General features: G+C 42.5%; 1 protein-coding gene across 4 annotated transcripts in view; it reads left to right on the forward strand.

Moving 5' to 3' along the window:
- The first annotated feature begins 1,046 nt into the window (after nt 1-1,046).
- GLCCI1 (glucocorticoid induced 1) overlaps nt 1,047-16,591 on the forward strand; it is a 55,476-nt gene continuing 39,931 nt past the window's right edge. The window contains exon 1 of one of the 4 annotated variants that reach the window (XM_084508009.1): nt 1,047-1,850. In XM_084508009.1, the coding sequence (XP_084364135.1) occupies nt 1,400-1,850 (451 nt within the window). In that variant the 5' untranslated portion in view covers nt 1,047-1,399. The remainder of the gene's footprint in view (nt 1,851-16,591) is intronic. The other 3 variants (XM_084508010.1, XM_084508007.1, XM_084508008.1) reach the window with 3 other exon arrangements.

Genomic DNA, 16,591 nt, shown 5'->3' on the forward strand with positions numbered 1-16,591 from the left:
TACTTAATTACCAATTGACTCTAAAGCTGTATCAAATAGACTATAACTTTTTAATCGTCACCCATTCTAATTATACCTCTATTATATGCCCTTTTTGTTCTCTTAAAGCCCTCATTTTAGATCTGAGAAGCCAATGCACTAGGCTGGCTTCCTCCAAGAAGCAAGATTCACTGCGTTTCCCTTTCATTAACATCCTATTCACATCGAATTCAACATAAACACTGCTCTCTTGATGGACTCTGCTCATCTTCCTGATCTCATAGTCATTTATTTTTTCCTAGCTATTAAGCTACTCGTCTTAATCTTTATTTTCTTTCTGTCCCGTTGTCCTGTGTTACCAATTCATCTAGTGGGGGAACAAAAGCTCTTTCCTTAATGCTGCTGTGGAACTTATTTTCCCCTTCACTCCCTGAAAACTGTTTTTTGGTGTATGTTAGGAAAAAAAATAAGATTTCATGTAAACGTAACACGAAATGAGACTACGTTTAATTAGAACCTGAAGAATGCTTTCCAGCGAGAGCTGGCTGTGAGGGCTCAGCACACCCACACAGGCTCGACGTGAACAAACTTTGTTGCAGGTAACTTCAGATTTGTTCCTGCAAGTGTGGGGAGCGGCGGAGCACCCCGTAGCTCGGCTCCACTTCCACATGTCGAATCGGGTCGGTTCCCCCTGGGCCCTGCCGAGCTGCCCACCGGGGACTGCCCCCACACGCCGCGGGGGCCGCCATCTTTGCCGCCGCCCCCCCCCCGGGACTGCGATGAAAGCCGCCCCCTCCCCGCCCCCTCCCACCGCCCACTGCCAGCCTCCCCTCAGCGCCGCCACATCCCACTTCCCTCCGCCCGCCTTCCCCCCCGCAGGCCCCGCCCCGCGCCTCGCCATTGGCTGAGAGGGAAGAGCGACGGCTCCTCCGGGCAATGGAGCCGGCGCTGTGGCGGCGGCGCCGACCAATGGGCGCGCGTGATGCCCGCCCCTGCCCGTGGCGGCCGTGCGGCGGGGCGGCGCGGTGCCATTGGGCGGCGGGGCGGCGCGGGGAGCGGATGGTGGTGGCCGCTGCTCCCGGGCGCCGGCGGGGGCAGGAGCTGGCCGCGGACGCGTCCCCACCCCCTCCCGCCCGGAGCCGTACGATGTGAGCGGCCGCGGGGCTCGGCAGCGCCCCCGGTGCCCACGACGCTGGGGCGGGCAGCGATGGCCGGAGCCCGGCGCGGGAGCAGCCGCCGTCGCCGATAGGAAGCGCCGGGGGCAGCCTGCGCGGAGCCTCCCTCGGGCCGCGGAGCGCCCGTCCCGTCCCGTGCAGCCCCGTCCCGTCCCCCCCCTCCACCCCTATTCCCCCGCACCCCGCGGCCGGTGCATGCGGGGCTCTGGGGACCCCCCTCGGTCCCCCCCCGCCGCCGCCCCGCCATGTCCTCGTCGTCCAGCTCCTCGCAGACGCCCCCGTCCCACCACCAGCCCCCGGCGCAGAGGATGAGGCGCGGCGCCGCCGGCTCCCCCACCGCCGCCAGCGGCACGGCCGGGGGCGGCCCCGGTAACGGCGGCGGCGGCGGCGGGGGGTGCGCGGCGGGGCCCGGCCGGCTGCTGCAGCCCATCCGAGCCACCGTGCCCTACCAGCTGCTGCGGGGCGGGCAGCGCAGCCCGACCCGCTCCCCCTCCGCCTCGGCGGGCAGCGGCACCGGCCCGGGGGGTCGCGGCGGAGGCGGCGGTGGCAGCGGCAGCCCCCCCCCGGCGCCCAGCGCCACGCCGCCGCTGGAGCCGGGCAGGGCGAAGGGGCGGCAGCGGCGCTCGCCCGACAGCGGCAGCAGCAGGAGGAGCAGCTCCCCGGAGAGGCGCAGCCCCAGCTCCCCGGTGTACCGAGGTAACGCGGGGGGGAGGCAGGGAAAGAGCCTCGTCCCGCACCCCCATACGTCCCCCCGCGACCGTGGGAGGGGGGTGCGAGATCCCAAATGTCGCCACACAGCCCTGGAGAGACACCCGTGGGGGGTGGGACAGCCCCTGTCCCCGCTGTGCCCCCCTCCCCCGAGCCGGGCTGTGGGTGTAGGGGCACGGGCAGACCCCAGGTGTGGTGCCCAGGGGCTCAGATAGGTGCCAAAGCAAACCCCGTGCACTCTGTGCTGCTGTGGGGTTTGCTTTCTTAAGGGCTTGCTTCCCTACCCCCCCCCTTCTTTTTTTTTTTTTTTTTTTTTTTTTTTTAAAGTCTTAAGGTTAAAATTATGTAATGTTTTCGAACACAGCCTCCAAAACAAAACCAAAGAAAAAAAAATATCCCATCTTGAAGTGCTTAAAAGCAAATAACGCCGCCTGCCTCCGTGCAGTGTTTAATGCCGAGCCCTTAGATGGAAAACCAAACAAACAAGCCCCGTGGCCAGAACGCGCCTGTGGAGTTTAAAACGTAAAATTGATCACTGGTGGGTCCGACTTAACCTGTGTCAGGTTGTCTGCTAAATTATTGAGCGTGTTAGAGTGGCAGTGGCCATCTTACCTCCCCCCTTCCCCCACTGCTTGGGCAGCTGAATGAACCGGGCTCGGTGCACTTCTTATGTTGCCTAGCTGTAGCTATCAGGTATCACGCATCACCTCTTCCTGCGAGCGCTTTATGTGCTCCAGCACCCCTCACGCCTTCTGTCCTCTCCCCAGGTCTGTCTCCTTCGTTTCTGTGGCAGGTCGTGGTCCGTGTGGGTTGCCAGCCTGTTTTGTAGCGGTGGAATCTGTTACCTTCTCCCCAGCCCTCCCCCTTCCAGTCTTCGACGTGTAGTAAATCCTTACACACCGTAGTAGTTGTAACTTCAGTAAATCTGCGTAGCCAGAATGGTCCTAGGACACGGGCAGCGTCTCTCCAGTGAGCAAAATGTCACTGCCACCTATGCGCGGAGTTAATTTACGCTGCACGGCATTTGTGCATGTGCAGATGACCAAATCTGTTATAATTGGAACAGGGATACCTCATAAGTTCTATCTCAAAATGATCACATGCAGAAGTTTTTGCATGCTCTAAAATGGAGCTGGTCTTCAGTGGGTTTGGTTCATTCAAGCTCTACTTAAAATTGTAAAGGTATATTTCCCCCACTCTGTGAAATATTAGATGTAGATTTCCCTTTTTTCTTCTTTCTTCAACTTTTGGAAAATGCTAATGGAAAACCAGGCAAAATGTGTGTGTGTGTGTGTGTGTATATATATGCATATATATATATATATATATATAAAAATAAATCAGTGCCTGTGGGTAGCGCTACCACTGAAGCTGATGATGAGTACTGTAAATGATTTCATTATGGGAACCTGGCGCAAAACATTGTAGTGGTGCAGTATATGAGGGTCTACGCTTAAAGGTGTATTGAGAGGTAGGAATGTGGGCAGTTACCTTCAAGCAAGGGAAAATACTGCAAAGCTGTGAAGCGTTTCATTAGTACATGTAAATTTTTTTTGTTGTTTGAGGGGAAATTTTAATTTTAGAAAGTGGTTTTAGTCTTCTTCATCTGTGGGCTATTTTAGCCTTAATAAATCAGATTGTAAATTAGTACTGAATGTCTTTTCAGTCATTAAACTTGTTTGAGCTTGCCTCTTGGTGAACCACGTTAGCAGCATATACAGCCTGGTTTAGTTTAGTGAGTGCAATATATAAAATCATAAATAGTCCATCAAGAAATCCACCCTGTAATCTGTATGCACTGAGAGGAATTTGGTTCTCCCCCCCCCCCCCCAGGTCAAGCCAGCTGCTGCTGCAGAAGCTGACATCCTCCAGCAAATCCTGAATGAATGAATGAATGAAAACAACGTGATCGCCCTAATAATGACCACAATCGCACACGTCAACAGCTTTATTTTACAGAAATACAGGCACCATTTTCTAGCAGGTTAGGGCGATAAGGTACCCTATTTCTTCAGCCTTGCAAATAAAAAAAGGTTACAGACAACCTCCTTTGCCCCCCCCCATCTAGAGTAGTTTTACACAATTTGGAGTATGGTCGCATGCCACGGGGCAGGATTTTGTCTTTGTTTCCCAGCTTGTTCCCATCATTTTAACACAAGACGTGGAGGTGCTGGAAATGATGTTTGTAGTGTATACGGTGGTAGTAGTATATAGAAAATTGGTCGGGGAGCTGAAGGACTGCTGCAGTAATAATGGAGGACTTGGAAAAAAAAATCTGTTTTCAAACACAGACCGTCTTGCTGCAGCTTGTTAAACAATGTGCTACTCCAGCTATTTATAGTTGCTATCAGCACGCAAGTCTCGGGGAAGCTACTTGATTAAGTTTTTTTGGTCAGTTTTTAAAAATGGTTCTCACTGCTGCAAAATGTAAGCTTATGCTCTAGGTATAATCCTGTTGTTTTTCTCACCAGTGCAAGAGCTCTGTTTGTCTTTGGCTCTGCAGTCTGACTTAGATTGTTTCACAAATGTGCTTGTGCTGGAGGCTGCTTATGATTCTGATGGATAGATGTTTTTCTCGTCTCGAGACACCTGCCCCTTTCCCACCTCCTTTCAGCCTTTTCCACTGCAGATTCTTCAAATTGGATGTCCCACCAAGCTATTTTGTTGTGGATATTTTAGTGATTTGCCAGAGGTCCTTTTTCTAAATGAGATTCCGTGAAAACACTTCAGCTTTGAGCCTCTACAGGTCAGCACAGCTACCATTGCAGACATTGACATCACTACTACATGAATGAAAGCAGCAGGCTGTTTCCTCTCCTATCCGCATCTTTTCTGCTCTAGTTCTAGGATGCTGTAGATGTTTTTGTTCTGCAGCAAAATACCGTGTTTAGAACTGAAACCTGAATTTGGTATTTCATTTAAGAAAACTTGAGGATTTTGTAGTTCTTAAGAAACCATTGATGTCAGTATTTGGTTAATATTGATACTAGATGAGAAATCATGAATTTCAAGATGCCAATTTCAGGATGCTAAAGAAGTAGGAAAAGGGGGATGGGGGGAGCGGATGGGGGATGACTTCTGCTACCATAGGATAAACCTGCAATGTGCAAATCTACTCCTTTCTTTTTTTTTTTTTTTTTAAACGTGTTATTCCTTACTCACAGATACGTTTTTATAGCTTGTATTCATATTTTAGGGAGCTGGCAACTTAAAAAGTGGTTGGATGTAACAGCATACAGTTCTCTTAGAAGGGATAATAAATGTACCTCTGATAGCATAAATGTCATGCCAACAGAACATGAAGCAGCATGGTTTATGACAAAGGACTATTCAATAATAACAATACAGAAAACCAACCACTTTGAAATGATCAAATGAAAGGTATTACTTGTAAACACTTGTGTTTTGCAAGTTGTTTTCTTCCTTGCGTTACCTGGATAAAATCAGTAGGTTCTGTTATGTAAAGCAGCTTGTATAAATATAAGAGTGGGTTTCCTGTTTAGTTTTTCTTTCACATGGTATGTGATGTTTTGTGCACAAGGAACGTGCAAATGTCGTCTTTATGATTCATGCTCAATGTTGCTTTCATCAAATGCTTTGATTTGTGTAGTGTTAACCATGGTGGTACTTCAGTATTATGCTTCAGTATTTTCTTCACTACTTTGCTAACTTTCAATTCCATGGTTTATATAAACTCTTTTCCATAGAAGATTTAGGAGGCAAAGGTTAGTTTTAAAAATGTGGAAAATACTGTAATCAACTTGCCTGTTTAGAGTTCCCAATATCTATTACTTATCAAAATAACTCCTGTTGCCCACACTAGTAAAAAAAAAAAAAAAAAAAAAAAAAAGAGGAATTAAAGAAGATGCAAAACAACTGCATAACCAAGGCCTGAGCAATATGTATATCTGTTATGCTAGAAGAATAAAGCCCTGTGGAGTGAGGAATAGGGGAGTACAAACAGTATTGCTGATCTGTAGACTTGTAAGGGATATCAGTATTTAAAAAATAAAAAAATAAAAAAAAAAAAACAGACTTCAAAAGGCAGAACTATTTTAACATCCTGGATTAAAGCCATCTAATATTTTGGCATCATAAGCATTTATACCAGAGATCAAGAAGATCTTTCCTTTATTTCTAACAAATGTAGGTAAGGAAGTAATTTTTGTGACGCTTCCTATTTCCTGATGCCTGAATAATAACAGTATTCCCATAATTGTATGGCCAAAACAGTTTTGCTCCAGCTTTGTCCCTCTCTCTTCCCAAAAATAGCTTTAGCTGGAGTGTAATATGGTGATATAAAAGACACTGGCTAAATTTGAACCAGTTGTTTTAAAGTCAGAGGCCTTTTAGTTAGATTTCTAACATCATCACATCGGATAAGAAGTTTATTAGATCTCCTTAAAAGTGCTTTATAAGACAAATGAACTATGCTCCTTTCAGGTGTTAACACAACTGCAGGAAAGAAAAATGGAAAGGTATTTTCTGCACTCCCTCCCCTTGTGTATGCAAAAATGAAGTATATTTATATATCTCTTTTAAATCACTACATGACCTTCAATTCTTATTCTTTGGGGGTATGTGAATACCAGTATGCTACATAGGGTGAAACTGAAGATACTTGCCAACATCCTTGCACGTGTTAAACAGTACCTAATGCTGACATCTGGTTTCTGAAATTCACTATTCCCGTTTTTTGCCCCGTTCTCAGGGTAGCGGTGGGGTGAACAGAGGCCGTATCTTTAAATTCAGGTAGTGTAGATCAAGAGAACTTGTGGTAGAACCTTCTGAAAAGTCAGTGTTTGCCAAAGCCAGGTTGACACATCATGAGTTGTTGAGCTTTGCTATATTGCTAAATTTGACAGTGGAAAGTTATTTTTAAAATGGGGTTTATTCTCCTACTCTAGATATGATCATGAAAGAAAAAAAAGATACAATTGACGCAGTAATTCTGAAATTTTGTTTCAAAGAAATAGCTGTAATGATGTGAGACCTATTGGAAATATATGCCCCTTAATATTTCAGTCTCTGAATACTTGAGAAACTTTTTATGGTTCTTCATCTGAAGAAGGTAATGGCTTTTCTTCACGGTGGAAAATGAAAGTTCCTGTTTAAACCAGTTGGCACTGTCTTCTGTAGAGAAAAGTGTTGCCAACACTTGACACAATAGTAAGTGCTCCATGGATTTAGCATATGTTCAACAAAATTGTTAATATAGTAGGGTTTGACACACTGAGTAGTACTTTTTTTCATCAATAAAAATTTTAAAAAAGGCCTTGTAGTAAAGAGATGTAACGGAAAAAAATTCCTCTAGACTTAAGATGGTTAACTGTGTTAATGATGATTGTCTTGCTTTAATGTTAATATTTAAATACATTAAGTTCTTTTTCTTTCAGCGCTGCCTCCTGTGTAAACCTGTAGTGCCTAAACAATGGCCTAAGGTGTTTTTAGGCAAGTAAACTAATACTTGTATCTCATCATTAGAAGGGATATATCCCCAGCAACTTGTCAGCTGAAGATTATCCCCTTTTCCTTTGTGTCACCATTTTCAAGGTGTGGACGATTGCAAAATGAAGAGAATGAGACTGCAGTGAAGGAACATGAGTGTTTTTACTTAATATACGTTTCAAGCATCCATTCCTCCAAAAAATTCTTCTTCAGTTATGCTTTAATTTTTTCCTCCCTGATTTGACTCTGAAGTTCGCAACCAGTGATTTGTGTTTTGACTATTTTTGAATCAAATTAAATCCTGAAGCTTGAAAATGATTGACAGGTACTGAAAGGGATCACAGTGTGATACTTCTGCAGTACAGGCATCACATGAAGTGTCATGATAGTGTGTAATATTAATCCTTTTGAATAGCGAGTTAGTTTCTCCAGCTCTGTAGGTGGGATGCCATCCATGGAAGTACTCTCACCCATGGTTGAAATGGAAATACGTGCTCCCTCGGGAACCCTTTCCTTCTCTCCCAGCTGTGTGAATGTGGCCTTGGGATTACAGCTGTTCCTTTGTGTTCCTGGTGACAAGTGGTGACTCTGCTCATACTGCTGCCCTGGGTAAGACAGAAGAGGGCATCTAGCTACTGGAAGCCCGTCTCAGGGAAGGAAACCCTGTGTGGCCATGCTGGGCAGTGCCCTCAGCATGCGTGGTCTTTAGCCTTGCAGTACTGTCTCGGTCCAGTTCTGTGCATTTGTCTCCTTCACCTTCACATCTGCTTTGGTATCAGTACTGCTTCTTATTAGCCATTAGTCTTACCAAAATACTAACTAGCACGCTGCTAAAAACAGATTAGCTTTCTCTGGTCGGAAAAAAAGTAGAAGGTGTGGGTGTCTTCTCTCAAGTGATAGCTGTTTTCTGCACAGATGACTTGTAAATAGGGATTAACTGAACCTGCTTGTCTTGGGTCAATGTAGGACAGTTGTGATGGAAAGTTTTCATTTTTTGTGGTAGTAGATCTCTTAAGTAGCTTTCTGTATGAGATATTGCTACTTTGGAGACAATAGACGGTTCCCAGTAGGTCATAAAATGTTACGACTTTGAGTTTTGAAACTTTAATGCCAGATTTTTATCTAAACGCTGTATTGGTTAGATCTTATTTAGTGTTGCATGTGCCCTAAGAATAAACAATGACACAGTTGTTTATAAGGGTTTAACTTTCACTGCTATTATTGTTAAGTTGAGGAGTTGCTATTCGAAATGGATTTCATTCTCTGAATCAAGCACAAATGAGTGATTAACACCACAGGTTTTTATGTGCAATTTGTTTTGCACAACCTGAAACTAGTTTTACCCAAACTACGCACTTTATTTCTCTTCTAGGAAGAATGTCTTGTATTTTGCTCAGAAAAGTGGTAACTAAGAACAGTATGACAGCAATTCTGTCACAGATTTCTAATTATCTAAAACCTACTGTAAACTATCCTCTTCTCCCTCTTTCTTGCATTATGATTCCACTTTAGACTGTACTTCAACTGTTCTGTTTCTTGAACTGTGCAAGTAACACGTCTGAACGTTAGCTTCATCTTCTTTCCACGTTTCTCACACCAGGCATTAAACAAGGAGATTATAACTGTAGACACACTTCTGAATTTTGAGAATTAATGCTCATACCTGTCTGGCTTTACTGATCATTGCAAGTTCGCTGGTGTTCATACCATGAACTTGAAACTCATTACTCCAATTAGAGAAATGTATAAATTTCTCTTTTTTGTAAGTACAAATTTATCTTCTGGAAATATTTTCAGTCATAGTAACCACTTGGTTCTGAAATAATTAAATTATTTCTGCCTTACTGTGTGAACAGGGTACCAAGGCATTTTCAGGGTCATAACAAGCAGAGGAGCTGGGCAGCTTCACACAGCTGCCCAGCTCCTCTGCAGGTGAACACGAAGTCTTCCTGATAACGTGGTTATAGCACTTGGTGGTATTCCAAGTGGTAAGAAAGTCCAGTGTGGGCTTTGTCATGTGGTGTTTGGGATGCCTGGAGTACACCATGCTCCTGCTTAGTCAGCTGAGGACAGATAGCTCACGTGCAGTTGCAAGTGGAGGGCTTGTATGGCAAAACAGGTATCATTATATGCTTTTTAATCTCTGGTGTTTTGGTGTACAGCACCTGTTCTGGTATAATACCTTGTGAAGTTTGCCTGGATGCATACACACACTTTTTTTAAAGGCTTTGTAATTAGAGAAGCCTAAACACTTTAAAGTAGGTGTTTAGGCTGTGGTACCAAAAATTCAAAACTCTGATTTCTGTTGATATCTGTCAGCATTTGGAAGACAAACTGATTTGGAAATAACACGTTGTTAGTAGAAAACAAATTCCGGCTGTTAAATACTTGGGCACTAGCTGTTAATGCTAGTCTGCAGAAATCACCCATAAATCCAATCCCCTGCTTTCTCCAAGTCTGACATGTAAGTCAGCCATCAGCTGTTTGGGAGTAGCTTATGTCAGTGTACATATGAATGCCTAAGTCTGTGAACGCGCCACTTCTAGGGGTAGTAGTAAAGGTGCTTTCATTAGATGAAATGTTGTACTTCATAACCCACGCCAGATCAGAAATGTTGCTGCATAAACCTTTAAAATTTTGCTCTGAGTTGCCACAACTCAGGCTACCCAGACATACAGCATAGAGGAGCCCGTGAGCAGCTCTGCAGGATCTGTGGGTATTTAACGTAGTGTCACGCCTTCCACGCATGATGGCGGAGCTCATTAGGCCAGTAGGACTGGAAGGCACTAATGAGCATAGCAGGTACCTGTGCGATCTGTGCTCTGGAAAGGTTTGGTCTTCTCATACGGAGTCAGCTGAAGCCGAGTGCTGCTGATCAGTCTTTCTGGAGGGCTGGAAAGTACATTGTAAAACCCAAGTGGCCGTGCAGCGTTGGCTCAATGCTGTTAGGTGTGCACCTCTATATCCAGCATGTCATACGTTACTCAAAGTCTGTCTGTTAAGCAGGCTATCTTAACTTTGTTTTTCAAAGCAATGGAGAGTTTGACTTGTTCACTAAAAATTAAACCCCTTTTTATGCTGAGTGTCCCGGAACAGACTTCGAACAGTGTGACTAAAAATATCAAGTAACTGCTGAAGAATGCAGAATGAAAGTTAGGTTTACACAGAAGTTGGGCAGCTGCCAGGTGAAGGGAGAAGTTGTTCTTACTGAAGTAAATTTCAGTTCAAGGACTTCAAAAATGTCTATTCTTAACTGGTAGCTCTCCTTGCTTAATTGTGGCAGTTGGTTGTAAAATAGCCTTACACATCCTTTCTGTAACACTCTGATTCCTCTAGTATTTCACCCTCAGTGGCTCTTTGTTTAAAAAAAAAGTCAACATGCATGTTTGAAAATATCTGTATTTGAGAAATGTCAGTACAAAGAAGCTTCAGTAATCTTCATAGGTGAAGTGACAGGAGATATATACCCATCTTAGGAGGTTGTCCATCCAGAACATCCAGGTAATTTTGGGGCATTACTGTAGAAACAGAACAATTCATATTTCCAAACCAAGTTGTGTACGCAGTCCATGTAGTGTTTAAAGTAACTCATTGTAAAATTATTGTATACATCAGGCTAATTCCTTCTTCAGAAGCAATTATGGTAATTAAGGTTATTTTATGGAGACTCATGGTTTTATTTAGTGGTATGTTACCTTTAATATCGAGTTGGAGGATGTGGAACGATCTTCTGATTGCAAGAATTGAAGCGGAAACCTAGTTTGACCAAATGAAAGACAGAAATTACTGAGTCTGACAACTCAAAATGTGGCTGAACAGAAGAAATGAATGTACCGACATTACATGTGTAGTAGATGATTTGAGATGTTAGTTTTCTACAGCTAGGCCTGCTTAAGTTGTCCAAATTTATCTGCATGTCCAGCAAAATAAAAAATCTTACAAAGAGGTAAATGACACATAAGGCTAGATTAAAGTTTCATATTTCAGAAGAAAATAGTATGATAAATTTGGTTAAACAAGGTTGCTCTGACGAATGTGGAGAGAATCTGATTTAATGAAAAATAGACTATTGGAATCTTTCGAACATCAGTAAAACCTGATGATCTGATTACATGCACGTTTATCTCAAAAAGGCTGCTAGGAATTAGAGGAGAGTCTGATGGAAACAGCATGAACTAAAAAGAGCAAGTCACATTATCAATCAAAAAAGTCTTAGCTGAGAATTGTTAAAACCCAAGCAGGTTTTGTCTTTGCGTGTTTCTGGTTTTGGTCTTAAAGTGTGCAAGTAAAAGTATGGGGAAAAATAGTTGGGGCCAGTCTGTAGCAAGAAAAAAAAATATTAAGGATGGTCCAGGATTAATTTATTGGAACTTACTTTTTCAAAATTGACTCCAAAGTATAGTAGCAAAAATCTGAGGAAATACCATGAGTATTTATTCAATGTTTTCTCCTCACTAATGTGGAGTAATGGCAATCAGTTTTCACTGAGGGCGGTGATTTTTCATCCAAGAAGACACAAGGTGGAAGCCTGAGGGGGAGGATTGTCTGGAATTAGGAATTGCCACAGCTGGGATAGATGCAGATTACAGATTTTAATCAAGTCAATTAAGTGCTTTCTTTTACAGGATTCCAGAAAAGCCTACTCAGAAATTCATTGCTTGCAATTTTCTAAAGCAGTCTTCTGGATAGGTGTTACTGTTTGAGTATAGATAGGAGAAGAGCAGATATAGTCATAGTCTTAAAATTTGGAAATTGCTAAGACCAGTTCTGAAAAGTAGAGATCTATCGGTCTAACTTCTGCTTCGTGTAAAAGCTCAGAGCAAATTCTAAGGGATAGTGGAAAGTGGTGAGTGAGGAACATTGAATGCAGGATGAGAATTCCAAATAGTGTCATGCTCACCTGGTAGTTTTTGTAGGAGAAATAATTTCCTGCGCAGGAAGTAGATCTTATCTGCATAGGCAAATCTCAAAATTAAGGTGATGAAACTTGATGAATTTGGGGATGTTTAATTAGTATGTAGGAAGATTATGCAGCAAGAATTGAAGGAGCTTGGGAATTTGAAATAACAGAAAATGTGAAATTTGAAAGTATAAAATGGATGCTCATGGATATAAGGTTGCTCTTGAACAGGGTATCTTTTCCTTTATGTGGGGGCTTGTTGTTTGGAAATGCTGAAGGGTGGGCTTGAGTGATGTTGGGACTTCTGACTGTCAGCATGAAATGACCCCAGAAAACGCTGGGTATCAGGTTTTGTGGGAATGGGCATCCTGCTGTGTGGGGGCCTGCTGAGACATTGTCTGAGGTACTGCAGAGTTTTGGTCCTCCACGTTCTAAATAAGCAATTCAAATCTAGTTTAACATTTCTATTTTTTAGTATTTTCAGAAGAAAATACTATTTTTGCTTAGTATAATTAGTTCCAGCTAGGGGGATGCTTTCTATCCCTGCTGGCTGATGATCAGAATGGTGGCATCGTACATACGGCCTGACATGGGCTGATTGCAGTTTTTTCTGAATTTTGAGTGTGAAAATGGTGAATCGTGCCTTCTAACTTAAAAAAAAAAAATTTTTTTTTGTTAATTCAGGATTGTCTGGCTGCATTTTGAAGGAAAGTGGAATTAAATTAAAGGTGTACAAAAGCCTTGCTTTTCTAAAACATTGTATTAAATTATCATTATACAAACAAAAAAATCCTTTCAGTCACCCAGTTTATTTGACAGAGGTAGTATTATCTTTAGTAACTGAATTAATTGTAAGTGTTTACAATTTCGTTCAGGATTTTAATTTGCAGTATACTGGAAGTAGAAAAAAACAACTTTACTGCTCTTCTTGGCTCCTAGTTTATTTCTCAAGATTGGATGAATTTATTTGGCTGATCTAAATTAATGAACTAAAATGAAAATAATCTCTTTACTTGCAGAAGTGTACAGCAGTTAATGGGTTGGTTTTACATTTCCTAAGTGTTTAGCTACAGAGCTCCAGTCAGTTTCTTTAAAAGTAGGAATATATTTGAAATAGCATAATTTAATAAAATCATGTAAGTTTAGCTTTTTGCGTAGTATTTACATTGTAAGTGATAACCTTACAAAGAAAGATATGTTCTGAAAGTCTGAAATACATAAAAATCTGAAAGGTTTTAAATTAGCGTTTTATCTACCTTCTAGCGTGTCCTGGTAAGGTGCAAGCACGTAGGTGTTACATCTGTTGAACAAAGCAGGCGTTTGTGATCTTAAATGCTTAGTCATTTTATACAGGTCCTATACATGCCAGCTGTAATCTTTGTTAGAAGAATAACTTAGCTTTAGAGGGTAGAAACTTTCTTCCTTATAGTTTGTTTGCTTTTCTTACTCAGATTAGAGTTTCCTTTCTATGCTTGATCTCTAAAGATAATGTTGATTTTAAATGTGAGTTTTGCTCTGAACAAAATCTGACTTCTAAATGATGCACGTAAACCACATTTCACTTGACCTGTCGCTAGGTGGAATGGGGACATGAGGCAGAGACCATGTTTCAACATGTGTAGACAACCAAGTTTTTAAATCAGCTGTAGGTCTGAAGAAACTTGTGTGCCTGTGGGTTCATTCCTATCTGCCTTTTCCTCTAGGTATCTGTTCACTCGCTCTGAGCATGGTGCCTTCCTGTGCAGGTGTATGCAAGGAGTTGTATGTCCTTGCAGAGTCATGCATAAAGCCTTTGTGGAAGGAAATGCCTTGATCTGCCTGTTGGATTCAGTGACTGGTCAGAATCCATCGTCCTTCCAGGCTCCTCATCTGTAGCTATAAAAGATAACTCAGTATAATTGATTCTGAAGATCCTTACAGTGGGTGTTGGTCTACAGTTTTACGCGTACAGCCTCCTTTATCAATTGGGCACTCTAGCTTGTAGATTATTTTGGATGACAAGTCTGGGGTTGGAGACCTGTGGACTGCTTTCTGGTTGTCCAGTTTGGTTGTTGGGGCCTTGGTTAGATCATGATGTTGTTCTATGCCTTCTTTTTTTGGTCAATTCAATGTGAATTGTATCCGTCTATTTTGAGCAGTTACTTCAGACCGTCATCCCCCTTCATTTTTAGTCATCTTCTGTGTCAGTTTCTGAAAATAGAAACTTCAGAATAGTTTCCGAAGTTGATAAAACTCAATCAAAAACAATGTGGTGCGCATAATACAGACAGACATTTTACGGAGCTGCAATTACAGTATTTTAACTGATGTATCAGAAAATAACTTGAAATGACTGCCTCTTACATCCTCATAGAAGAAAAATTTTTGTGCATTTTCAACGTTTGAACATACTGTTTTGCTTTGTTTTAAGCTATTGATGAGATTAAGCTGTCTTGTTGCAGGAGGAAGACTGCAGTAGCTTAAAATTCATATTTTTACGCACTTAGTTGCATATTAGGGTGGTTTTTTGAATTGCTGTTTGAAATCCTATTTTTGGTTATTATTAGGAACAGCACGTGGCAAACAGTATGCCCATTGTTCTGGACTGTTAATAGGTAGGTCAGCAAGTTTGCAGGTTGGGTGAGAAACCAGTCTGTCAGTCACCGGCAACTGGGAAATGTCTTTTGAGTTAGTAGGTCTGTCCTGCGAAGTAATGTCTAGGGACCCGAAATCTCTCACTAATCGTTTTCTTGAGAGATTTTTAGCTCTAGTTACAAGAGAAAAGCCTTCTTGAAAACGAAGATTGAATTTTTATTTATCTTTTTTTTTTCTGAGCAGCCTCTAAATCCTCATAATTCAGTCTTTTCCTTTATGGTATCTTAGAGACAAGTTCTGAAAATGAGTATGCATTGGTTTCTTCACCTACCTACATAATCAGAGTGGGAAATACCCATCAAATATAAATTCAAGAATCAGTATAGTATCAATATATGCTAAAAAAAAAACAACAACCTTGAACAGGCTCTTCCAAGACTGTTCCTCCTCTTCTATCTGAAAGTCTGTTAGTAGTACTCAAGGAATTGTGGTCTGAAATAAGTAAGAGCAGATGTATCCTGTTTCTTGCTTCTAGAAGGTCTAACAGAAGAGGGGAATTTCGTCTAGAAATGTTTAGGGTAGCCATGAACAGCTGCTGCTGTAGTAACTGGGCCCCAAGCATTGGGCCATCATTCTCAGTGGTTGCTGTGGGTCACCATTCCTTAATATTCAGCTTTCTATCTTTACATTACAATTTCTGTTCCTGTGCTGTGTTCCCACATAGTTCGTTATTCAAAAAAGATTTGCATGGGCACTTCTGAGTCATTGGTATTGCAGATTGCTGTAAATTTATTGCAGTCTCTAGTAGAAATGTCCCAGACAAACGTGATTGTTCTTTGTACTGATTTCTAGTCCTCTGCATCTCCTAGCCAGACTAATTGAGCTCCGCCTTTGGGACTTTTGAGAGGAGTCTTAAGCAGATGGATGTCCATCAAGTCACACCAAGCAAGTCCTGTCGAGAGTCTTGCAGGCCTCATGTTTTGAGTATATTTGGACAAAATTCTTCAGAAGTGTTGACTTCCTGGGTAAAATCTGAAATTCTTGTCAATGGGACCCAGGCTTGGGACTCAGTTCAGTAGTAGCTCTGAAGGTGAACCAGAAGGTTCTGCAGAGTACCAAGTAATTGAACCAAAGAGAAGCAACACCTCATGAAACAGTCTCACCTGTGTTGTGGAAATCTGTACCTATATTTCATGGTGTGGTGACTTGGCTGTCTTAAGTAAAGTCATCTGTTACAGATGAGCTTTCAAGAGGAGGTTGAGGTGTTAGTGTGAAAGTCTTACCTAGCCTTTGGGTAGAAGAGTGTTGCAGTTAGCTGATGTTGGTAAAGAGATGGCAATATTAATACTGCTGGCTTCAGGGAAGAATGAGCTTTATTTTTATTTCATGTTTTTGCTCTCAACTTGAGAGGAATCTGTCATCTGAGAAGTTCTTAGGATAATTTTAGTCTTTTGGAGCTGGATATATCTATGCAAAGATGTGAGTGGAAGAGCCTTGGCCAAATTTGAGCTGCATCTGCTAGCTGTTGAAGGAGATGAGGGTGGAAAAGATGCTGATAAATGAACTCCGGTGGATTTTGCTGAAGCAGTTTTTTTTATCACAGTACCAATGCTAACTGTCAGTCTTGTTCCTCTTCTGCAGGTAACTTGCCTCATTGCGTGCATGGCAGCACACATTATTTAAGCTGAAATGGACTGTGATCATGGCTGTGAGATTATGTGCAGGTTAGCTGCCTCTCTGCTGGGTGGGGAGGCAATCTCTTCGTTTCAGAGCTGTAGCAGATGGCTTTATTTGAGCCCTGTGTCCT

Source organism: Aythya ferina (genome assembly GCF_964211825.1).
Source record: "Aythya ferina genome assembly, chromosome: 2".
In the NCBI taxonomy this organism is placed as follows: Eukaryota; Metazoa; Chordata; class Aves; order Anseriformes; family Anatidae; genus Aythya; species Aythya ferina.